The sequence below is a fragment of the Girardinichthys multiradiatus genome, chromosome 10 (assembly GCF_021462225.1).
Source record: "Girardinichthys multiradiatus isolate DD_20200921_A chromosome 10, DD_fGirMul_XY1, whole genome shotgun sequence".
Taxonomy (NCBI): domain Eukaryota; kingdom Metazoa; phylum Chordata; class Actinopteri; order Cyprinodontiformes; family Goodeidae; genus Girardinichthys; species Girardinichthys multiradiatus.
Window position 1 is genome coordinate 19,936,372 of NC_061803.1, and position 25,580 is coordinate 19,961,951.

The following is a 25,580-nucleotide window of genomic DNA, read 5'->3' on the forward strand; positions in this document are numbered from 1 at the left end:
ATGTTTATTCAGCCCAGTATTGCCTTCACATCAGCCTTCTTATAGTTCAACATTTCCTCTACACATTCTGGTCGATTTCTGAAATGTGTGCCAACATTAACTTGAAAGTTATCGAAATAATTGTTCTCCTGCTTACAAAACAAAGTGGTTTGCTTTGAACAGGATCAATTTAGTTGCCCTCTGTTGAGCTTAACTAGGAAGCAGAGACTGTCTGAGCAAAGCATGCAGACAAAAATATGCAGTGTGATGTAGCTCTGAATCTAACATAAATAGTTAATAAAAATAATTAAACCACTCCCAACCTAAAGGTTTGAAAAAATATTTAGCATTTTGCATCTCTGTAGCTTCATGGGAGAATAGGCAAGTGATCCAGAACATGTCTGAATGTTGACTAACCAACAACTAATCTTGACTTGACACATCTACATTTGGATATCTAAAATGTGATTTCTTCTAAAGTTTCACTTTTGGACCAAAACATGCCAATTTTAGCCACAAATCCAACAAATGCTCAGTGGTTTATGCATACCAATACAGAAACCACATTGGCAGGAACCCTTACAAGTTTACTTGTTCTGCTGCCTGCTTGCGTATACTTTGTTTTAAGTGACTTTTGAATAAAATCTCCTCCTAAATGTTACATAAGTGTTTCTCATTTCATCACCTCCACAACTTCACTTCTCCCTCCCACCTCCTCTCCCTTTGTTTCCCCTCTCCATCCCTCATCAATCCTCTAATCCTTTACTCCTACCATCCATCTAGGAGACCACAATATAGATCTGGAACTGAAAACCCCAACAGGTCTCAACTACATCCCCTGTACCCCCCTACGCTCCGATGAATTCTTTGCTGAGGATGAAGCTAGCATAGTCTCCCCTAGTAGGACCATGCTCACCAGACCTAGTGACCTCTCTCTAGCTCAGACCACAAGCACCTCCAGCAGCGACCCCCCTACGGTGGTCCCAGCCCCTGGCTCTGAGCCTCCTATTGCAGGGCCTGAAGACACAGTTCTGTCTGGAGGAGACAGAGGGATATCTGTGGAGATGCCAGATAATGACCGAAGGGCAGGGAACCTCAAAGAAGATGGTTCTCCAAATGGAAGAGAGGAAGAAGAGGAAATGACCCAGGAGAGACTGCGGAGTCTGCTGGAGGATATACAGTTGGAGGGAGGTGTGGAGGAAGAGGAGATGACCGAAGAGAAAGTGAATGCGATCCTTGAGCAAGTACGGCAAGCAGAAAAAAAAATTTCTTCAGTTCCAGGCTGGAGGGCTGAGATGTCTGGAACCACAGCTGGACACTGCAGCAAGGACACGGAGAGCAGGTAAGATTTAATCTGTTCTACTATCCAGAAAAACCCACTTAAAAATCTACTATTGGAGCTAAAACCTTTCACCAAATTCAGCCCCGAAAGTCCAGCCGATTCCCTGGAGCAGCCGCTGGCTCAGAATGGAGGTCACACAGAACCAGCCAGGGAAGGGAAGGAAAAAGAAGCCAGGAGGACGGGGGCCAAGGAGGACAGCAGGACAGCGGGACCCAGCAGAGGACGGGAGGATGTAGGTGACAAGTCCCAGCACAAAGTCCAGGTGAGAGTCTTCCACACAGGAAAATTTTCTTTATCCGTCTCATGAAATTGTGTGATCTCATGGCTTTGACAGAATCTTCGCCAAGTGTTTTTGGTTTCCTCAAAGCCATCAAAATTACAGATGCACCGATTAGGCTTTTCTTAGGCCAGCACTGATTCTTTGAGCTCTTCAATTTTGTCTAACACAAACATTTTTCTAAGGACTATAACACATACAATAGGTTAAATGTTCTGCATGTTCTTGGAAAAAGGTAGCACATCTCAATTCAAAAAAAAGGAAGGAATTGCAAGATCCCAGTTTAGTCAGACAACTGGTGTAAATGTTTAAATATATCTTTATTAGCAGTATATTAGAAGTTTGAATGGGACGTCAAGGCTCTTATCACTCCACTGCCATGATGCTTAACATGTCATTGAGTGATGAGCACATCTGTACCCTCTTAAACATGTCTTCCGCATGTCAGGAAGTAGGTAAAGGGTCTCTGATCTTGAAGCTTTAGGGGGATGATGTGGTGGTGGAAGAGCTGAAGAGAAGCTGGGATCAGCAGCAGAAGGCAGGCACGGAATGCAGATTGCAGCTGAATGTTTGCTGCATAAATAAACTGCCCAAATTACGAAATTGCATATTTTTGATTCATGGATTTATACAAAATCATTAAACCCCCATGAACATTTCACAGTTTTGAAAGTAGTTTCTAAGTGCTGTTAAACACTTTTTCAAACATTCTAGGTTTATTTTGAATACTTAGATCATTGTACTTTTAGAAATTAAATTATCTGACCTGCCAATGACCAATCAGAGATTATTCACTGGTGCATCTCTACACAATTGTTTGTGCAATCCAGTGCTCCATTGTTTGATTGAAAAAAAGATCAAACATTAAAGTAAAACATACTTTAGACACATATTGGGTTATTAACAATTCCTTGCAGCTGGGCTGCCTTCATCAGGAAACCATCAGAGCCGATGAGTCTTGCTCTGACGACGAGACCACCGTCACTACCAGGGTGTACCGCAGACGGGTCATACTCAAGGTGTGTGATGCCTGGTGTGTGTGAACAAAGCGCTGAGCTCAGTCCAAAAACAAAGAAACAAAAAAAACAAGTCTGTAAAACTTAAAAAGAGAGCGAGTACAATCAGTTGCTGTGTTTCCCTTAGCATGAAAGAAGCGATGTGCAATACTTTTGGTGTTTGTGTGCTCTTGTATGTTGACACATTGCTGCAAATTGGGAGTTTGTTTTCATTAAAACTGGAAATACAGAACTGGATGGAAATGTGCAGTAAATCACATGTTTTTGTCCATTCCCGGAAATTACGGTAAAAAAAGGTCACCGTATTTTTTCATGCAAAACTGACTTCGTGTTGAGCTTTGCTGTACTTACTGCTTGTTGGTGTGAGTTAGCATGATGTTTGGTTGGTTGGTTTTGCTTTCCTTTGCTGTTTGGCTGTGCAGAATCGAGTCAATTATTGTAGTTGCAGTGGCTATTAAGTGTTTTTTCCACTAGAGTTGAAAGGGGTGCTGGTCATTTCACCCCTTGTTATTGTAGTTTTCAGGTATGAAATGGTGCATACAGCAAGACATTCTGTACCTGCTTTGGCAACTAGTGTTTATAAGTAACGTTTTTTAATCAACTCCAGGTTTTCTGCAAGAAAATGTGGTTAAATGACTCAGATAAATTATATATACAAGCAGGAGATCCCTCAGAGGAACTTTTATTTTGATCAAGAATTGTATGAGATTTGAGCATGTTTAACTATTTCTCTCCATAATTCATTATATATATGATTCTTATTATTAGAATTTATATATATAATATTTCAATATTATATATCAATACAATATTAAGACTAGTGGCTAATGGTTAGCCAGTACCAGTAATCCCACAGAGCCTACAAATTGTTTGTATTTTGTCTGTCACTAGGGCACAGCTTTTTATTTTCTACTGAGCAAAATGTTGCTGCAAAAATGAAAAAAAATTGGTGGACATTCTGTATTTTGGTTTGAAAAACGAAGCAGTTCTTGAGTTACCCTGTTGGGTTGACAGAATAAAAACTCCTCTAGCTGGCTGACAACACTGAGTTACATTAGCTTTAAAGAAGCCTCCACCAGTTTTAAAGTGGGTTTTTTGCAGCATTTTGGGGATTCTGAAAAAAAAAGCATTGACAGACAACATTTAAACTATTTGTAAGGACTGTGAGCATACCATGACTAGCTAACTGTTAGCAAAACAGTTTCTACAAATTTGAGATTTATGGATCCTCTTGTCTACTTAGCAAACAAAATGAGAGAATTATTGTTTGGTGTATTTCTTTGTTGTAGCAATGTTTTCCTTCACTGTTAGAAACCTGTATATTTCACCTGAAGTGGCGAAACCTTTCTAAAGAAAATGCATCTGTGGGTTTAGCAGCTGAGCTGAGAATGTAGGTTGCTCCTCCAAAAACCTGATGATTGAAGTTTGAATAAACAAGACATATTAATTACTTAAAAATTATCTGCATCATCCTGGTCACCAGCTTGGTCACAGCCTGCTGTGGGATGGCATCCCATTCTTCAAGTCAGCCAACATGGTTTTGTTGATCATTTTGGCAGTAACAGCACACCCAAACAGATCCCTGATCGATGGGATTACCTCCTGCAGGTAGTCTCTAATACACTCTGCCATGTGGGGATGAGTATTGTCATCTTGGACAAAGGATTTCAGACTCTTAAGAATGGAATAATGGTATTATCACTGCAGAATTTCATCTTTATATCTCTCTGTATTGAGTTTGCTTGATAATGACGAGGTTTTTTATCCATGGAGGTAAATGTCACTCCGCAGCATCGCATCACCTGCAACAAAATCTGTTTGGCATTGGCAGAGAGGATTTGGCTGTTTTTTCATGGGCCACATTCTCAACACTCAACCTAAAAACGCATTTTCCTTACAAATGTGTATGGCATGGCATCATGGGAAATAAACATGTTCTTCAAAAGTTTAAGATTTCCAAAGAAGCTTTGGTGTAGTAAAAAAAAACACGTTTAAGTTTATGAAAACACAGAAGGGAGTATTTGTTGTGTTTTTGCCATCAGGAGAAGAATTGAGAACTAATAGAAAGCTGTGTGCTGTCAGGCATTCAGATAATTAAACTTGACAATAGCAATCTGTAAAAGTCCTGTTCTGAGATATTGGACTGCTACCCGTGTGGATTGTGTGACAGTTTGCTTTAGCTGTGAATGTGCTCCCCATGATTACTTTAGCATTAGACAAGCATGAACACAGTTTTAGGTTTGTAAAACCTTTATGGAATTTATGAAAACACAACAAATAAAATAAAAAAAACATTGTCAATATTTCTTGCATTAAAAGAAAGTTAAGAGATAAGAGAAATGTAATAAACAAACTTGATAACGACCTATCCAGGTTGTAGATTTATCATGTTTTGAGATATTGGCCTTAAAAAAATCTATGGACCTTAAAGGTCATTTGGAGTGACCTGAAAAAATACAGTTCTTTCCAACCTGGACTGAATTATTTCCCATTGATTACAGATTATTTAAAACACAGTTTATGGTTTGTGAAACCTTAATATTTATTAATAAATTTTTAGATGTAGATGTAGATGAAGATGAAGATCAAAATCAAAAATCAAATCTCGTCTCATTCTAATGAACCCTTATATCATACATCATCCTGAGCTGAATATTTCATTACATCTCCAATAACTTCTGAGATTTGGTTTGGATTTATCAGCAAGTCACTTTGCTCTAAAAAAAAGATGATCCACCTTAATGTATGAGAAGTTTATTTTATGTAGACTGCAGTCTGGTCAATAAGGTTCTACCCAGTTTGTTGTGGTTTTTGTTTTTTGCATGAAAGCAGGTTTGAATGAATGCGAGAGTTTGCAACTTGCAGTTTGTTAAAAGCTTCTTTTTTTCTGATCGAAACCTTTTGAAGATTTTTGAACTTAAACAAATGTAAGCCTGATGTCTTCATAACAGTCAAGGAGTGCTGCTTTAATTCCTAAAAAGCCTGCAGCTTTGCCCTCCCTTTCTTTCCAACTAATCTGCCTTTTGTTTTTCCACTCATCCTTTCTTCCTTCAACTTTCACCACAGGGAGAGGAGGCCAGAAACATTACTGGACAGTCTGTTACTGAGGAGCATTTTATAGACGAAGACGGGAATCTGGTCACCAGAAAAGTAACCATCCTCCTTCTGCTTTGCTACAGCTTACGCACAAACATCTTATTCTCAGTCCATCAATTTCCCCTTTAAAACACCTCTATCTTCGTCTTCCTGACATGCTTCTGCCCCCTACAGGTTATCAGAAAGGTGGTGCGTCGGGGTTTCAACTCAGAGGAAAGAAGGGAATGTGAAGGCCAGAATATATCTGGAGAAGGAGGTTTGAATGTTGATGTAGGTGATGCAGATGTTGCTGCTGAAGCTGCAGCAGGAGCAGGAAACAAGGGAGGGAAGGGAAAGAAAAGAGGGAAGCGCTCCAGACACAGCCACAAGGAAGAAGCCCAGGGAGAGAAGAAACAGGTTGACGTTAAAACCTACCACTGCACCTTGACTGACTTGCACTTGCATGGAGCTGAAATTAGATAAAACCCTGAAAACCCTTATATACCATGTAACTTAGGTTGTTTAACTTTTTAATTTTTGTCATCGCAGCAATTTCTTGATCTTGAGTATTGCCGGTTGAAATATATAAAGATTACTAAGAAACGGATTAAACAAGGACATAATGGTAACCAACCAACTTCTTAGCAGTATTTTTTGTTTCAGTTTAATTTGAATTTTAGAGATAATCCCAAGAAACTCACCTACTTCATGAAGTCAGTCCAAAGTTTAGGAACAAGTTTAGAGTTTTTTCAGGAATGTGGTCACTGTATCTAAGCCAAATGGTCAGACTGAATCCTGCCAGGTCATAATGTACAGTCCTCATGGCAAGCAGAGCAAGATCCCATGAGGTAGATTATGTCCAGTGTAAAAATGCAGAAAACTAAAAACAACATTTTGAATTTAATTTGATTAACTTTGTGAAGAGAGAATAGATTAATATGACTTTTATTTAAGTTGTGCCAAATGTTATTGTTTAAAGCTGATTGAATTATTATTTTAAGGAAAAAATGTAGAATGTCTCAACATTTTATTTAGCTACTCACTATTTTTTATTGAAGAATTCACACCCCCTGCACCCAAACTTCGTATATTTTATTTGGTTCAAACTAACACTATTAGATGCGTCAACCAGAGTTTTCTGGCTGATTTCTGCCCTGCCAACTCTGGTTATAGATGATACACATTTCTTTTTGAGAGCTATGATTAACTAAATGATTACAACATTTTAAGCTGTGTTTAGTGTCTTTTATTAGGAATTAGCACGGTTAGCATGTCCAGGCTCCATATGTATTCTACAGAGCAATAGTGAGCACATAGTTTTTTCAAAGGATCATGTTGATTGTGTGGCCATTTATTTGAGGTTTTGGGATCATCAACTGAATTATTTTGTTTCATCCATCGTCAGAAATGAAAATGTGTAAATTATTTTATTTCATTATGTTCAATCTGAAAATGTTACTTCAAGCTGTAATCACTGAGAACAGCTGTCAGCCACTTTACCTATGACTTAACAGTAGGACTTCATGACATTGGGAAATCAGACTGGGCTATTATTGCTTCCAACACTCTAGATCTGTTTTAAGCATGTTGTGCTCTATACCCTGTGTCAGGTGTGGGCATTTACTGCAATAAAACTAAATCCAACTGGCTGTATATCGTATTGCCATGCAAAGTGTATAAATTTGAAGGTAGAAATACTCAACAAATATTGCCTTCCAAACAAACCTTCAGATAAGTAAGTAGATTTCTAATATTGCACTATCCCAAATCACTTTATAGATATAAAACTGGAGATTTTTCCTTTGGACCACCATGGTCCAGTCTCTATGGTCTAAAAGGGCAAACATTTTCCAGAAATCACTAAAAACTATTTATTATTATTTATTATTTCTTTTATGCACCCCCAAATTTGCCTCGGGTTGTTGTTTACATAGTTACCTCTTACTTACCTGCCTGGAAAAACTGCATATATATGTTGTGTTGGTTGAAAGAAACTCTACATGTGCATTTTCAAAACAAAAATTTAAATCTATAATTAAAATGTCACTTGTATTATAAATATTAAGGAATTTAAAGTTATTTACATCTGAATTAATATTCGGTAACTTTATTGGCTCAAAACAATCACAGACCATGATATTCAAGTTGAATTACATTTCTGACATTTTGCTCCAGAACAGTTGGAGCCCTGCAGTGTGCTTAAGTCGATAGATGATGTTCCTCTGTTTAGGTCGCCATGTTTGCTATTTTTTTTAATTGATTGTAAACTCAGATTTTTTGCATTAATGTGACCTGTCAGTGTTGATACCTGTGTGAAAAACAGAGTTGCTTTGTGCTACAAAAGCGGTGTGCAGTGGTTTTGCTGGTTGTAAATAACAAATATCATGTTTCATTAAATACAGAATGTTTTTTCTTGTATATTTTGCTTGTACATCGCTAGAAGCTTTCATTTCTCTTCCTCTCTTCCTAAACAAATGTTTCTTCCAGCATGCTGCGTGCTGTAGTGAACGACCAGATTTATGCTTCAGTAAAACCAGGAGATCAGTTTTAGCTTGAATACATAAATAACTTACTATATTTTGTGTTTTTTTCTGTCCTATGATGGACACGCTAATTCCCTCGACCTCTTTCTGTTCAGCCTGGAAACGGTTCCAACAAGAAGCACGGGGAAAAGAGTCAGTCGTAACGGCAAAGCTCTGAAATAAGCCTGGTAAGAAAACATTTTGATTGACTTTTGGATGCTCAGGCATCAATCTGTATCACAGCCACATAATTTGCAATGCCATCAATTATTTTGCTGAAGATGTGCCAGCTGCTCTCAAATCAAATCATTTCAGAATCATGTCCAGGTAGGACCATTCATTCTGGGTCCTGAGTTTGGTGCTTTTTTTCTTTTTTCTACCATGATTAAAATTGAAACTGTACCACTCAGCACATTTTTGTTAAATCAGCACATGAAAGACATTTTTAAGGTTTTTGTAGGCCAAAAAGTTTCTGAAAATTAAAATCCAACAAAATACAGTGCTTTGCAAAAGTGTATACAATCCTTCACCCTTTTTTTTTTCCTTCACCTTCACAATACATTAAAGTTGGTGTTTGTAAAATGACCAAATATATAAAAAGCTCAAAGAGTATGAATATTTTTGCAAGGCACTATAAAACAAAAACAAAAAAAACATCCGAGAAGCTGAAAGTAACATTTCTAATCACCTTTTTCATTTTTTGCTTCGAAATGTAAATTTTTCCTTTGACCCTCCAGGTTTTCAGACGTTAACAGCAACTCCACACTTGAAAAACTCCTAGACTGGAGTCCATGAAAAAGAAGATCGGAGTGGTTTACATGGTTTACAGCAAGACGACGTTACTTTTCCTTGATTTCGCATGAGCATGTCACCGATCTCACTCACTGTCAAAAAAAAATAACACACAGGGGACACTCATTGACATGAGCGGGAACTTTTGCACATCGGTGGCGAATGAATTGCAGCCAAAGAAAATGACTGCTGACAGAACAACCTCCACTTTTTCAGACACTCGCCTTTTACCGTGCTTTTGTGTTTTCTTCCTCCTGAATCAGAAACAGCAGCACTGGAGTGCCCCATGTGGTTCCTTTTTTTAAATAAAATCTAACAATAAATGGGTGATTTTGTTGTATATAAATGACACTGTATAAAAACAAAATAAATAGTAGCTTCACAGATTGTTTATGCACTGATTTGAGCTGGTTAGGCTTTGCGGAGTGGATGCACTTGACTGACCTGATTTGCTCTTCCTAAATAATGAAAAAAGGAGCAAAACAGCTCTATCAGAATGAGGAAGGAATGCAGAAAAAACTGCTTAATTTTACACGTTGTGTGTCTGTTTAACCAGCTCCTCTGCTATGGAATGTTCTTCAGAGAAATTATATTTTGCTGCATGTTGTGTCACTTTATTTTTAATGCTTTGTTTTTCTTTTCTTCTAATTTTAAAGCACTGTAATACAATTAGAGGTTTGACAGAACTTCTTTATGTGTTCAACCTCATAGTAAGAAAACATGAGTGTCATCTGTGACTGTCTTTGATTTAATAGACACAGTCCACATTCATGTTGTGAGACAGTAAAGCTTCGCTATTTTAATCCAGCAAAGTACAGACGGTTTTGTCGGATGTAACCTGCAGGCTGGAATATTAGCTCTAAAATGTTAACAGCCAGGAGTATGTATGTGTGTGTGTGTGTGTGTGTGTGTGTGTGTGTGTGTGTGTGTAACATCATTAAACTTTATTCCCATCATGCATACTATAGCTTTTATGTCTACTACTTTTTAAAAAGGGGACTGTTTTTATGTTAGGGTTTTACAACTTCCATCCTGTTTAACTGTTATTTACATGATCCGGTTTTTAGCCTCAATCACCAAACTGTAACTGTACCAACAGCTGAAATCACACAAATCACACTAATGACAGCACGTTGGTGAAAATGTTTTCTTTTACTGTAAATCTATTTTCTGTGTTTTCTTTTTCTTTTCCATACAAATCTACCCAATGCATTCACTGTTACTAAATCTGGTACCAACATGTATGGCAAACCATCATAGCCAACCCTGGATGATTCAAGTAATTATTTAAACAAAAACAAAAAATAATTAATAAATTGTGTTTTAACCAAATAACTGTGGGTCATTGTGTTTTTTCTTTATCGGACGTAACATATCAAATGCCCTATTCACGTTGCATCATTCCCAGATAGAATGATGTCACCTCCTTGTTGAATACATTCTTTAAATCGGAAAACCAGCGGGATTTGCTAATTGGTGTAGTCGGTGAACAGGCTCTCTGTACCCAGAAAAAAGCTCCTGGCCCAACTGGGATTGAACTTATTACCTTCTTTTTTTTTTTTTGTTAGTTAGTTAGTTTTCAGACAAACATTTTGGGCCACATCTAATGAAGACACAGGATTTGTTACCCTGTTTCGTAAAACAGTTTCGTCTTAGAGAGACAAAGTTGTGCTCCTGTCTAAGCTGCCTCCAGCCTGCCCAGCACAAACAGTTTTTTTCTCACATGAACCTACCAAGAATCACACTTTTACATGATAATTTCACCTCTTTGTTCAGTTCACATGGGGACAAAAACATGTCACAGAAAATTAAACAGATTAATGTTTGCATTTAGTGGCATGTTTGGTCCCTGGACTTTGGTAAAGCTACCTGGACCTGATAGATGTTTGCAGAAATCCAGATACAGTTAGATCGCTGCTGATCTGCATGTCCAGTCTTTATTAAGGTGGATCATGTCCAACAGCTGCAAAATCTGGCCAACATAGGTGTATCCTTGACTTTTAACCCAGATACTAGCTCCTACTGACCTCATTGTAAGAAAAATCCTAAAACTCCCAAAGTAGACAGATGTTGGATGTGTGGAGGACTCTTAGTGAGTCTTTGAGTGTCTTTAGCAGAGAATATAGATTTTCTTCATACAATGAACAACAGTGAATTAATTAGGTGCTGCCATCTTGATCGTGCAGGGATCATGTTTGTGGCTGAACTATTCAGGGATAATCTTACTTTTCCCACCCAGTGTAGTAATGTCATAACGCCTGAGATGAAGGCCATAAGATAACTTTATCATACTTTTACAGGGAAATTAAATACTTTCCACTGCAGGATAGGTTAAAGGTCCACTTCTGCTAAGGTAATTTGGAAATCACCTTAGTAGATAAATAAATAATCACAAAAACTGTGAAAAAGCTTTCAAAAATAAACATCTGAAAGAAATTGAAAAAATATATATACATAAAAACACACTCTAGATTAAGTGCAATAATATAAACTCTTAAAATGTTAATGAGGTGAATAAGTATTTGTTGTATTGTACATTATGATGTCAGTAACCTTAGACTAAACGGTCATCTACACCCACCTGTCTGCAAAGACGTTTGCTTGTGTGCTGCAATCTCCTCTCTAGCTTCTGATTGCAGCAGGTACCTGTGCTTCTCACGTTTCAGGCTGCTGTGTAAAAGCAGAGGGAACAACACATTGATCTGCTCAGCAATGCATTCCCAAGTATGCCTCTTTTTTTGCACCAAGATCCCAGGATCAAATGTATCTTTCAACGCTCTATTCTCCTTCACCAGCTGTGCCAAAAGCAGGCTCTCCTCTGTCCATTTCGTTTGTAAATTCTTGTAAACCTTGAGCTTCTTTTAAAAACCTCCACATATTTTTTAAATCTTTACATTTTAGGTCAAAAACTGTCACAAGTCGTTTGACACAAAAGCTTGTCCTAATTCAAAGGTCACAAGCACAAATATTGAATTTTCAGCTTGCACCACAGCCTGCATGTGTACGAACCAGTGTTCAGACAGAAGCATGAAGTTTGGATCTATGTCATCACTGCAGTTCTGGTTCTCAGTTATCGATTTATACTCTGCCAGAATGGTTCCTGTGTCTCTAGAGATTATGCAGAAGGTAAAATAAAACACTGAGTTTTCAGTGTTTGTATTTCTAACAGTATAAAATGAATTTTTACCCTGAAAAGCATTAGTCTGCAAGAACAGAAAACAGCTGAGGGCTTCATTGTGATAAAGGACAAAATTATACTTTAGTCCTTTTAAGAATGTTTCATTTTGTTAAATGATGGTTTTGAAATCCTATCACACTATTGAGAGGTATGATGAAATAAAGATAAGGTTTTATAGTCACAGGGTTCATGGATCATTGACATGTACAAAGTATTCATACTTTTCATACATTTTCTTATGTGAAATGTAGAAAATGTATTTTATTGGAATGTTATGCGACAAACTAAAAGAAAAATTATTCATAGTTTTAATTTTTTTTAAATATGACAAATGTAGCATGCATTTGTATTTACCCCCCTTTACTCTAACAGCCCTATAAAAAGTCCCGTCCAACCAAGTCACATTATCAGTGAAGACAACTTACCTATGCAGTTTAATCCAAGACTAAATACAGCTGTTCAGTTTGCCAAATTTCAGCTTGAATACTTGTTTTTGTTTGAATCTTACGTTTTGTGACTGTTGTGTAATTTTCTTATTTTCTCATTAGATATTCATGCAGTTTCAAAATTGCTTTATCTTGTTTGCTGTTGTATTTTTACTTAAATAGGTAAATAAGTGGCCCACGTTGGCCTTCAGTCCTCGATGCAGCTGTCCCTGGTACGAGTCTCAACCCCGGTGACCCGTGCTGCATGTCTTCCTTCTCTCTTCACCCCACTTCATGTCTGACCACTTCCAAATAACCTTTTATCTGGATACTAGTACAAAGAAAATCCTAAATACAAATAAGTAGAACATTAGGAAGGAGATTTTTGCACAATATATTGCTAGCTGATAATCAGCAACAACTGTGTGTGCAATATCAATATTAAGATCCCAAAGAAATGCTTGGGAGGCAAGAAATATCATTCATGCTACATAAGCCAGGAATATATTTGGTGATTCTCATTGTTTATAGTGGTAGAATATTTTTTCAAGAGGAAATTAAAATGTTCAGGTGAAGTCATTAAGAAACTGTACTGCCAAGCAGTCATGTTGGTTTGCTGTTAATATATCAGTTGCAGGCTGATGCAATTATAACAAATTAAACCAAGCTGTTTAAATGAGAATAATTTTTTTTTCTAGTATGTGGATAGACTACTTGTGATTTGGGGTTTATAATTGCAATAAACCCATCCATCCATTTTCTATACCCTGTGACCCGTAGAGGGTCACAGGGGGCTGGTGCCCATCTCCAGCGGTCTAAGGGTGAGAGGTGGGGTACACCCTGGACAGGTTGCCAGTCCGTCACAGGCAATAAACCCAAATCAGAAAGAAATGAACGCTTTAGACAAAGGTATTTGTTATTATTTTGCCAGTCATTAACATCAACGCGCATCGCTAGGTTTCCTGATATGGTGCAGTCTTAAACTTTAGTGCGTTTTTTATAAATATAATACTTGGTGACATGCAACAAATTTTTATTAATTATTCATGTTGATAAATATCCAGGATCTCCTCTCTTGACAGAAGCCTGTCAAGAGAAATAAAAAAAAGTTCAATTATTTCAGTTCACTAAGTGAAACACATCATATAGATTAATTACACACGGATGTTTTCAAGTCTTTATTTTCTGTTCATTATGATGATTTACTGCTTACAGCTAATAAAAACACATTTATTTTCATAGAAGATATGACATATTGCATCTGATCAATAAAAAACAATTATGCAGAAATGTAGGATTTAAGACCTGCTTAAAGATTGTTATTTTCAAAAGATATTTTTAATCTGACCAACATCAGAATTGAATGAATATGACTGTAAAATGATTATGCTGAATTTGTCCAAACTGCCTGTGGAAACTTTGACTTCCATTATGCCTGTTCATGTATTACAACTTTTTAGAGGGATTTCCCTTTGTTTAAAAGGCAAGAGTAAACTCATCACACACTTTACAACTAACTTTAAAATGCAAAAGAGGTTTTCTTTCCTTGAGGACAGGATGTAATTAACTTTACGAGACATATATGGCAGTAATCAGCCAACTACACAAATACATGGTTGTGTAGCTGTTAAAATAAGAATCAAGTCAAAGCTTTTAATCTCCAGATTTTATTTAAAAAATATTCCTAACATTTCAAAAAAAAACTTTGAAAAATACAATAGTTTCATAACTGAAATAGCATATTAAAGCTGAGGAGCAAACATTCAAAAATAAACTCATTCTTCTCTCTCCAGAACTCAGAAACAACCACAATGATCATGTTTTGTTATCTTTACAAGTTCTTTGTAAGTGCTGCTGAGCATCCTGGATTGTGCTTTCTCTTATTGTTAAAGTGTTCAGAGCTCAGTGTCCAAATGACACACAATGCAGTTTCTCATCATTCAACTCAAGCTTTTTCCTGAGTCAAGCAGTCTTATAAATGCAAGAAGCACCAAAGGAAAGGGTTTCTAGTATTATTATTAATGTTCAGTGTCTCCCTGCACTTGCATTGCTTTAGTCTTCACAACTCAGGGTTGTTGCTCACACTCCCTTTTTCATCTGCTGGCTTATAGCTCTGTTTACGCAGTACGGGATGATGCTGACAGTGACCAGGGGAACAGTTGCGCTCTTGCAGAAGGAGAGCAAGTAGAAGAGGGCTGCGGTGTGTGTGGGAGGCTTGAAGGAGTCAAACAGGTGCAGCAGGAACAACGAGCTGACAATGCATCCTGCTCTGGCCAAATCACTGCTGTTCTTTTTGGTCTCGGTGTACAGGGGAGAGTGCAGACCCAGGCCAAGTCCGAACAGGGTACCCATGTTGCGCAGAAGGCTGGCAAAGGGTGTGGTGTCCAGGAGGACCCACTCAGGTCTGACGCACCACTTCTGGGCTTTTTCCAGGGTCCACAGAAGGTCCACACCCAAAGCTTTGAGTAGCACGTAGAAGCCAATGGCAAAGGTTGTAAGGAAGAGCGTTGTGTAGAAGTATTTTTTCATGCTGGCACTGTAGATCCACTGAGTTCTGTTGAATGCCTCGGCCACAATCATACCTGGAAACATTAAAGCACATCAGATATTAGGCTTGATTGCTAGCTACTGTCTGTTTGATATCATGAAAGGTTGTGGATATCCTGCACTGACCTGTGATGACTCCAGCAACAACCTGATGGGGGAAGTGGGCAGCAATAAAAACCCTGGACAGACAGACACACACCTGGACTCCCGAAAATACGGCCCACAGAAGAGCCTTCAGATACCTGCAAAAATTCAGAAAACTAAATTCAGATGATTTTTTCCTTTATTCCAAAAGTCGGCACTTAAAATTAACATTAACTATGTAACGGAACCTTTTAATGCAATATAACAATTAACCCCTTTTATCCTTTTCATATCAACACTAATTAATCTACCTGAAAGTAAAAACAACCCAGAAATAACACTCAATGTGCAGCAGAAGTCAATGATCAACTACAGTTAGAACAGATAGTGTGCCCTGAAAGATAAGGAAAGTGGTAAACAACTCCAACGTCATGGGGGACAGGGGGTGCAAAAACAGCTTTTTTTACTCACCAGTTTGTGTTTAATGATTTCTTGCTGGTCAGAATGGTGAGGATGGAAGTCACAAGGGTGTAGTAGACTCCTGCAGCTCCCATAGCATGACCAGAGGGGCTGCCTGGATTTACAAAGACAGAAAGCAGATATTAAAACAAAACAAAAAAATGCAGCCACAGCACACCGAAAATTACATTATGCGGTGTTTACAATTGATTTAGTGAAAACAAATGTTGAATCTGTCAACTTTTTTACATTTATTATCCTGCTTTTATCATGAAAACTTTCTTATATGTGTCTAATCAGCAGTTTTGATGTGTTTGTGTAAAAATCTAAATTGTGCACAAAATAGTCAGGAAAAGGGCTAACTGTATTCAGCCTGATATCTTTTTATATGCAAAATAAAGAAAACATACAAAATAAAGGAATTGTACAAGAACTTACTAAATAGGTTAAAAAAAACTTTTTCTTAAATTAAATGGCAACAAAGAGGTGCAAAATGTGAATAAAGTTTTCAAAAATGGCTTAATTCTTACAAAAAGTGTGAAAAATGTAAATTCCACATCAAGTAGTAAAAATATCTGTTCAGTGGCATCCCTCACCTGGTCCGGTCTCACAGGTCATTGGATACTGCTCAATGTGAGGGCGAGTTGCTTCTGCATAATAAGCTGTCTCTTGAACCCACCAGTATGGCCTCTCTCCAAACAGAATCCTGATAAGAACAGCAGAAACACAAACTCTGTCAGGATCCATAAAAATGCTCTGATAATTTTTCTTACTTGAGATGAATATTCAGCTCACCATTTAAAGACCAAGTTCAGCCAGTCTCCGATTACAGCCACCCAGATGAGTTTGATGCCCACCGAGGGACGCAGGTGGAACCAAAGCGGGAAGAAGATGAAGAAGGTGTTCCTGAGGTCCGCTGCCCAGGAAACCCAGAGAAAAAGGCCTTGGGCATCCTTATAGTTGGTCTGCAGGTACTGGGTACTGCTCACCCCAAAACCTTGCACTGCATCCATGATGTCAGTAAGCATCTTAGCCTGCAGTAAGCAAAAAGGTCTCAGCCTGCTGAGCTGTGAGTGAGTTGGTTCAAAAAAAAGAGGACTGTTGCTATCATTGACACAGCTGGTTGGTTTTATACCCAGGGACCACTGCACAAACGCATGCTCGCTCTGATCTTTGGACCCTACACATGTGTAATAAAGCACCGGGAGTTTGGAAGCTTCATCACATAAACAAGTTGATGAGATACAGAGAAACAAAAGGACAATTAGAGTCTTTCCCACTGAGTCACTGTACATAGGTTCAAAGAAGAGGTCAAACCTATGACCTGTGTAAAGAATGATTTTTACACTTTGCTAAACATCTTCTATTTGTGTTAAATAAATCTACCTTTTGTGTTTTTTAATTAGTGAGTTATATAATTGTTCTGATGATTTTGATGAATAGTTCTTTGATGGAGCAACCTGTTTGTGTATTATATAAGGAGATCAAGATTAAAGGATTGGCTTTCAGCTGAGTAGAGAGGAGGAAACACTTGGTGATCAAACTGAACAAATGACATCAGGTCATGCACGAAAGGCCAGACAATTGGAGATATGATAAAAGAATCTATGCAGCAGGTTCACAATTAAAATAAAAACCATTACATGTTTACTTTCCGAGACAGTTCTTACGTAACAGTCTGTTATCTTTTTCTGACTCCGCAAGTTTCCGCCTTGGTGATTTTAGACCTCAGTGCAATTTCTGATATGGTAGACCATTATAATTTTATTTTTCATTCTATATCATATGTAATTACAACTCTGTTGTGTTGCATGGCTCAGAGATGGACAAAAGAACTGAGTGTAGACCCAATGCTCCTCCTTATTGAAAGGATCCAGTTGAGGTGGTTTGGGCATCAGATCAGGATGTCTACTGGGTGCCTCCCTTTGGAGGTTTTCCAGGCAAATTCCACTAGGAGGAGACCCTCGAGGCAGACCCAGAACTCGTTGGAGGGACCTTGTATCCCACATGGCCTGGGAACACTTTGGGATCCCCTAGAATGTGGCTGGAGGGTGTTCTCGGGCCGTGGGATTCCTAGATTTCCCTCAGGGACCTCCTGCCTTTACGACCCGATTTCTGATGAGCAGAAGACAGTGGATGGATGGAAAAGGTTGTCCGTGTCATCTAGCTGGGGCTGATGTAACAGTCCTTTTATTATCATTGGGGTGTTACAGATTGGTTGAATCGTACTGGTGAGTCTCTGTAAATTTAAATGTTATCCAAAAGTTATTCTATTTCAGGAATTCAACTTAAAAAGGAACATTTGTATATTATAAAGATTCCTTACACACAGTAATATTTTTTGAGTGTTTATTTCTGTAAATGTTGATCATGACAGCTCTATAAAACTCAAAATTCAGTTCACCTGAGATTAATAAAAAAAATATTTTTTAAACAGAAATGTTGTGTCCTAGCTTTTACAGTCATGGGGAGACTCTTGACTTTACAGTTTTTCAGGAAACAGTCACTGACACCCTCCACAATGGAGGAAAGGCACAAAAGGTTCATACTAAAGAGGCTAGCTGTTCAAAAAGTGCTGTACCCATGCATGCTAATGGAACGTAAAGTGGAAGGAAAAATGGTTGTAGAAAAATTTCAATTCAATTCAATTCAAAGATACTTTATTGATCCCCGAGGGGAAATTAGAATTCCAGTACAACCCATCCAAACATACATCATGACACAAGACAAGGGGGGGACGGGTCACCGAGGCTTTGCTGCCCACTCACAGGCGCTGCCCTTGCTAGATGAGAAAAGAGGCCACATTAGGTAAGTAGAGGGAAAAAATCATATTTCACACTTTATCCTTAGCAGGATACAGTTTGAGATTGCAAAAAAACCTCAGCACAAAGAAGCAACAGTTGACAAAACAACATCATGCCGGGAACGGTGAAGGTGGTGTGAGGGGTGCATATGTTTATCTTGAGCATGTGTGTGTGTGCAAGTGAGTGTGTGCAAGTAAGTCCACGAAGCACTGTCACAGAGGCCATTGTCCTTGATGGTTCGTTGGAAGGTTCATCAACCGGCCACAAAGTTCTGAGCAAGTCCACAGATGTCCTCAGGGAAGGGAGGGGACAGAGGGAGCAGAGCGTCATTTTTACATAACTTCCAGGAGAGGTTGAAGATAGCCGGTCATCAAGGCCGTGCAGGGGAGCCAGATTCAGAAAAACAATAATTATTTGGGTTAGGCTGACTCTTAATTTTCCGTCAGCCTTGAGAGTCTCGCTGGTGCTTCTCAAAGGCGAATCCAAACAGCCAAATTCCTGGTCTTTCGCCAGATCCGAGCGAACAACTTTCTCCAAGATTTATCCCATTTCACCCCTGAGTCCAGGAACCGCAACCTGCCTGCGATCCTGTGTAAGGATCACATCCAGTCTGCGATTCAACTCACGTAACATCTCAGTCTGAGTGCTGATCGCCCTGAAGATCCCATCATACATGCCAGGCAGCCTCACAATTGCCAAAACAGCTGCTGACATTCTCCGAATTTCTCGATATGCCAGGTAACTGGCAGAAAAAAGCAGAAATCCTGATATCAAACATCCAATTATATACATATCTTCCACATCCTCGACTGACATTATCGACAAACACACAATCCTCCACTTCTGCCAGGAGTCCATTGTGTATCCAGAGAAAAACGTCCCGTCTGGACAAGTTGGGCTCTCCCAACCCCTGGCTTTTTGTCGAGAAAATTTTATCAATTGCATTGAGAGACCAGCTGACCAAATCCATTACTAAGAATTTGGAAGATATGCAAAAAGAGGCTCCAAAAAGAAGACAAGACACAGAGCCGAAGCAGGGCAGATATGGGAGGGGGTGCGGGAGACAGAGAAAAAGCATCCTCCTCCTCCGAGAGCAGAAAGAAAATGGTTCCCAAGCAACAGGGATGACCGCACCCTTAAAATGATTGTAAAGCAAAACATTTTACTTTTCAAATGAGAGTAAATTTCAGTTGAAAATCAAGGTCCCAAATTAGCTGAAAGCTGCTATTGAAGCATCCTGTGCTTCCGTAACATCTCAGCAGACCCGCAGACTGATCCCCTTCATACCACTCTACTTTGATGAAGTAATTCATGCAAAAAAGTCTTGATCAAACTTTGGGCACATACACTGTACAGTACATAGACATACCTTTCAGAAGATTCACATATCTGTATTTAAAATCCAGTTTCTATTGATTTTATGTAATATTATAATTTTCCGAGAATTTTGGCTTTCATTATCTGAATCATCAAAATTAAAAGAAATAACCCTATAAATATATCACTCTGTGTGTAATTTCTCTATATAGTCTAAATAATTGAGATGCACCTGTACTCTCATATAGGCTTTTTTAACTGACTGCCTGTGCATTTTAGAATAGATTTTAAGATGTTTGAAAAGGCTGACACCTAATTACCTAGATGATCTTTCTAATTCTACATACTTCAATGGGATCACTAAGGTCTGTTAAACAACTTCTTGTTGTTTCCACATTATGTTGAAAAAATAGCGGAGACTGGGCCCTTATTGTAAACTGCCTCTACCTACTGGGACATCTCTGATGCTGAACATTTAAAAATATCTCCCAATTTTCATTTACCTCCTTTTAAATCTGACTAAACTGATGTTATTTATGTGCACTATTTTTAAATGTGCTTTCTAAATACATTTGATGTGAGACTAGAAGTTTCCTCTAACTATGGGGAGCAACTTGATTCTTCATTGATGGATTTTAACAGACAGGGCCTCAAAAGGGGTGTAGTTAAGGAACCGCCTGTCCGCACTGTTTCAAAGGCAAACAAAATCCACTAGCCTTGAGTAAAGTCCAATGGGAATCACACAGAGAACAAGCAGATAGTACAGTCTGCTTTGCAGTAACTGGTCCTTGCAAATAAAACAAAGAAGCGCAGATTCCAGCTATCATCCTCAGTCCGAGGTCTGAGCTGTGATATCATGGATCTCCTTCACAGCTGGGGGGTTGATCTGGCCATTCATCTGCAGACCAGATACAGCAGGTATGAGGGCCTGTTTAGCCTGGCCTCTGCCGTGGCGGATCTGCACACTACGTTCTTCTACCTGTTCCCTGTATGGTTCTATATGCGCAAGGACACGGGGGTCAGGCTAATCTGGGTGGCTGTCATCGGAGACTGGCTCAATTTAGTTCTGAAATGGTAAATAAACTCATTTAAAAAAATAAACCCTGTTAGTGCAACTTAACCGCATACTGATTGATTTTACTGATTCTCCATTGCAGGGTCCTTTCTGGGGAGAGGCCCTACTGGTGGGTTCATGAGACCCAGTTTTACGGAGCAGGAAAGGCCCCATCACTGCAGCAGTTTCCTATCACATGTGAGACTGGACCTGGTAATGATATCTGCGTTTTTCTTAAGAGCCGACCAATGATTGATTACATTTATCTGGCATAGTGAACTCTAGGTCTGGTTAATATTTATATATATCATTGACAGAAGATAACTGTATCTCCTGGCTTGCAGTCAATGGATATATGTTTGGAATATTTATGAATGAGTTCTCAACTCTAGTGCTTTGTCTAGTTGTAGTGGGTTTTATCTTTACTTCAGCAATTTACAGATTACCATTTTCTCTTGCATACTTTTGCAAATCTGCATGCACGTTCTGCTGAGGTGGCAGTAATGTAACATCAGTATTGACATTTAAAAAATAAAAATCTCAAATATAATATTTGTTACACTGAATTTGAAAGATTTAAGCTGAAGCACACCTCTTACTGTCTTCTTGGATACTTCTTATTGTTTTTCCATTTCCATCAGACTTTTTAAGGCAAAAAAAAATAAATAAACCAAACGTCAAAATAGGCAGGTCGACTGAAACTGTTGTGACTAGATTTTTTGTTGTGAACATTTGCAAAATATGTGAAAACCTTCCATGTACACAACAATAGGATTATTACTAGAAGAGCATGAAGATAGCTTTTCCTTGCAGTGGTAATTTATGCATTTAAAAGTAGGCATGTATAATTATAGTGTATTCTTAAAAGTGTAAATACTCCTACTATAATGACAGATGTTGGTGTTCCTGACATTTATTCAATTGCATCAGCTATCTAAAGTCATAGGTTGTAGTAAGGTAACAAAGTATCTCATTTTACAAAGTATCAATCAAGAGACGGATAAAATATATAGGGGCAATTCGTACTATAAAAAGTAAACAGTAGAGTGTAAGACAGAGGTACCGGCTAGTTATTTCATTACATTTTCCAATATTTTCCAGTTATTCATTAAAATTGTAATTAGAAGAACCTTCTGCTTTAAATTCTTGTTCTGTCAAAGAAATGCTCATGAAATATTGCAAAATTACTATCCATCCATCCATCCATCCATCCAGCCCCGCCATGCAGGGTCACTGGAGGGCTGGTGCCAATCTCCAGCGGTCATTGGGCGAGAGGCTGGGTACACCCTGGACAGGTCACCAGTCTGTTACAGGGCATACAGTAACTTGATTTTTATGAAAGATTAAATAATACAATAAAAATTAAAACATACATTTGGGTTCTATTTAATATTCCAGGGAGCCCTTCAGGTCATGCTATGGGTGTAGCTGGCGTCTGGTATGTGATGGTTTCTGCTCTGCTTTCAATCGCAAAAGAAAAACAATGCCCCTTATTACTATACAGGTGAGTTTTTTTTCCAGTGCAAAAATATATTTCTCCAAACAAAATAGTCTCTTGAGAATGTTGTGGTGCTTACATTCTGTATTAATATTGTCAGACTGTTCCAGATAGGCTTGTGGGCCTTAATGGTTCTGGTGGTGCTGATCGTCTGCATGTCCAGGGTTTTCATGGCGGCTCACTTCCCACATCAGGTTATTGCCGGGGTCATCACGGGTATGTTGGTCCAAATAAGTCAAGACATTACCTGTAAATCTATGAAAAACGAGAGGAACTGTTAGGTCTAAAACAACATTCAACATTCACGTTTTTATAGTAACCTAATGTTAAGACCACCTCTCTGTTATTTTACAGGCATAGTAGTTGCTGGTATAGTTTCCAAGAAGAAGTGGATTTACAGCGCCAGCATGAACAAATACCTCCTCATCACCCTCTTCTTGACATTCTTTGCTATTGGCTTCTACCTGTTGCTTAAAATTGTAGGAGTGGACCTACTTTGGACTTTAGACAAAGCCCACAAGTGGTGCATCAGATCGGAATGGATCCACCTGGACACCACGCCCTTTGCCAGCCTCCTACGTAACATGGGTAGTCTATTTGGCCTCGGACTGGGGCTGCACTCTGCTCTCTACAGTGGCATCAAGAAAAACACAAACGCTGCTTTCAAGATGGGGTGCATTATGATCTCTTTGTTCTTCCTTCAGTTCTTGGATGGATGGACATTTTCTTCAGACAACCATGTGACTTTCTATATCCTATCTTTTGGTAAGAGTGCCTTTGCACTTTTAATCCCAACCACTTTGGTTCCTTGGGCTCTCTACAGGATGTGCAAAGGAATTAAGCTGGATAAGAATTTATGATTTATATCTTACTTAGTGTTTCAAGTCAACTACTAGTTTTAGTTCTTTCTTATTTGCAAAAATTGTTTTCTTCCCTTTATAAAAGAAAACTGGGGAAATTAACACCAGTCATATGTGAGTTGCTAAAACTATCCTGGTGCGCAAAGAAGCAACCATCCTCATTTCATTTCTGACCACAGCGACCCAAAGTTTTAAAGCTAAACCCAAACATACCTCTTGATTATCAGAAGTCAGTAATTTACTTGCAACACAGTGTGACAGTGGGGCTTGAGCCGACAATAAAACGACAAAACAAGAATAGCACTTGAGATTTTCAGGTCATTATGTTTCTGGTCTCTGCATGTTACTATAACAGTTTACTTAGGTTTTATAAATAACTTTACTCATATGGGAAATCACGTCTTAGAATCATGTCCACATGTTTGTGACTAGAAGTAACTACTGCAGACAGATTAAATTGCAAATCTGATAAATATAAAATATAAATATTAATAGCTCAAAGCCTAAATATGTTTACATGAATCATTAACCTAATGTCCTCAGTGCACTTTGTTAGTTCTCTAAACACATAAGTGCAATGCATGTCTACTATGTTTATGATTTAATCATTAGAATTACAATCATACATATACAAGAGCGAATAGTCTTTTTACAGATAGTAATAAATACATTTTTGTAAACATTTACTACGGAAGATGGTTTAAATAGTTTGTTAAGGGGATCCTAATAAGTTAGCAGGTTATTTGCACATCATGTTGAAAACGTTTCGAAAGAACCTTAAGAGTCAGTAGCATTTTTACAGTTAGCAATTTAACCCTATTTGAAAAATGAAAATGCTCTAAAGCTTCTCCTAATTGGAACTTACAAATCACCCTAACAAGAAAAGTTAGGAGTTACCACCTAATTAGCTTAGGGTGTGACAAGGGGTAGAAATCAGATGCATGAAGCAGCATAGACATTGCCTACCACAGGCTATTTGCAAAAAGAAACTTTCAGCATCAACTTTTTTTTATTATGGACATTCTACAATAATTGAATCCCGCTCACACAAAAGCCCATATTGTAATTTGTCATTAAATAAAATATGTGTTTTTTTATGCTGAGAGCCATGACTTTGGTCAAATATTTTTTTTTAGGATGGCTACATATTGCTTTGCCAATTGATTTTAATTCCTTGGTCATCACCACTGACTTTAAGAGGCTAAATATGTAGATGGCATTAGAAGAGGTGTTTCATATTTACATGGAGCTCTACAGACTATAATTCTAAAACTGTATAAATCTTATCAATTCCTGTTTCTCAATCTAGTTTCTAAAACACACATCTGAACTGTGGCAGTAGTTGTTAAGTGTTGTTATAGAATATAATCAAACTGGTATTGTTTGAAGCCATTTGTTTTGACCATTTAATGACACAACAGTGTCAGAACAGTCTTGCCTGCTAATATAAGCAAACTATAATGAGTCTAGTATTTTCTCAAGTCTCAAAGTATGATTCTATGCTGGTCTTTTTGAAACTCCCTCTGCCTACCTGAACACACATCTCATCGCACGTCACTGTCCTCAAAATGTTAATAAAAAGTCCCACAGTATTTTTGAGAGTCTGTAGTTGTTTTACACGTTGCTAGTTTACACATTTTGTACAATGCTGAAAATATCAGGTCAGGGTATCCTGTCCGACAGAGTAGCGCTCAGAATTGTTGTCTGAGTGCCAAGAAATTGCCCAATAGATTTACTTTCACAAGTGGAGCATCATAGCCAATGCTTTAAGGCTCTGCTTGATATAAAAGAAACTTTATTATAAACTTCTTTGGGAATATTTCAATTGTTACAGACACGGAGACTGAACTGAAAAGGAAAAAAGAAGCTCGAAAAAGAGAGACATGGGGCAAAAGGGAAAAAGGCACATCTGTGACCAAGACAGCAAGTCTTTGTGATGTATCAAGAGCCACGGTATCCAGGGTAATGTCAGCATACCACCAAGAAGGATGAACCACATCCAACAGGATTAACTGTGGACGCAAGAGGAAGCTGTCTGAAAGGGATGTTTGGGTGCTAACCTGGATTGTATCCAAAAAACATAAAACCACGGCTGCCCAAATCACGGCAGAATTAAATGTGCACCTCAACTCTCCTGTTTCCACCAGAACTGTCTGTCAGGAGCTCCACAGGGTCAATATACACGGCCGGGCTGCTATAGCCAAACCTTTGGTCACTCATGCCAATGTCAAACGTCGGTTTCAATGGTGCAAGGAGCACAAATCTTGGGCTGTGGACAATGTGAAACATGTATTGTTCTCTGATGAGTCCAACTTTACTGTTTTCCCCACATCCGGGAGAGTTACGGTGTG

At 38.4% G+C, this 25,580-nt stretch overlaps 3 protein-coding genes across 46 annotated transcripts in view; 2 read left to right on the forward strand and 1 right to left on the reverse strand.

The window, feature by feature from the left end:
* LOC124874916 (ankyrin-3-like) overlaps positions 1 to 10,335 on the forward strand; it is a 223,918-nt gene extending 213,583 nt beyond the window's left edge. For 40 of the 43 annotated variants that reach the window (XM_047376558.1, XM_047376549.1, XM_047376551.1 and 37 more), the window contains 7 exons: positions 763 to 1,321; positions 1,403 to 1,583; positions 2,516 to 2,617; positions 5,681 to 5,764; positions 5,885 to 6,106; positions 8,328 to 8,399; positions 8,949 to 10,335. In XM_047376558.1, the coding sequence (XP_047232514.1) occupies positions 763 to 1,321; positions 1,403 to 1,583; positions 2,516 to 2,617; positions 5,681 to 5,764; positions 5,885 to 6,106; positions 8,328 to 8,375 (1,196 nt within the window). In that variant the 3' untranslated portion in view covers positions 8,376 to 8,399; positions 8,949 to 10,335. The remainder of the gene's footprint in view (positions 1 to 762; positions 1,322 to 1,402; positions 1,584 to 2,515; positions 2,618 to 5,680; positions 5,765 to 5,884; positions 6,107 to 8,327; positions 8,400 to 8,948) is intronic. The other 3 variants (XM_047376581.1, XM_047376582.1, XM_047376568.1) reach the window with 2 other exon arrangements.
* Positions 10,336 to 13,771: 3,436 nt separating this feature from the next.
* g6pc1a.2 (glucose-6-phosphatase catalytic subunit 1a, tandem duplicate 2) lies at positions 13,772 to 16,808 on the reverse strand. The gene is made up of 5 exons (XM_047376423.1): positions 16,492 to 16,808; positions 16,293 to 16,402; positions 15,709 to 15,811; positions 15,280 to 15,395; positions 13,772 to 15,188 (listed from the first exon to the last, which is right to left on the reverse strand). The coding sequence occupies exons 1-5, from the start codon at positions 16,722 to 16,724 to the stop codon at positions 14,686 to 14,688; spliced, it is 1,065 nt and encodes a 354-aa protein (XP_047232379.1). The 5' UTR covers positions 16,725 to 16,808; the 3' UTR covers positions 13,772 to 14,685.
* A 3,343-nt stretch (positions 16,809 to 20,151) lies between these two features.
* g6pc1a.1 (glucose-6-phosphatase catalytic subunit 1a, tandem duplicate 1) lies at positions 20,152 to 24,810 on the forward strand. Of its 2 annotated transcripts, none has more exons than XM_047376448.1 (5): positions 20,152 to 20,891; positions 20,975 to 21,069; positions 22,270 to 22,375; positions 22,470 to 22,585; positions 22,724 to 24,810. In XM_047376448.1, exons 1-5 carry the CDS (start codon positions 20,674 to 20,676, stop codon positions 23,227 to 23,229), a joined length of 1,041 nt encoding a protein of 346 aa, XP_047232404.1. In that variant the 5' UTR covers positions 20,152 to 20,673; the 3' UTR covers positions 23,230 to 24,810. The 2 variants fall into 2 exon arrangements, with proteins under 2 accessions (XP_047232404.1, XP_047232403.1); XM_047376447.1 differs by having other exon boundaries at positions 20,165 to 20,891; positions 20,975 to 21,084.
* Positions 24,811 to 25,580: the final 770 nt, after the last annotated feature.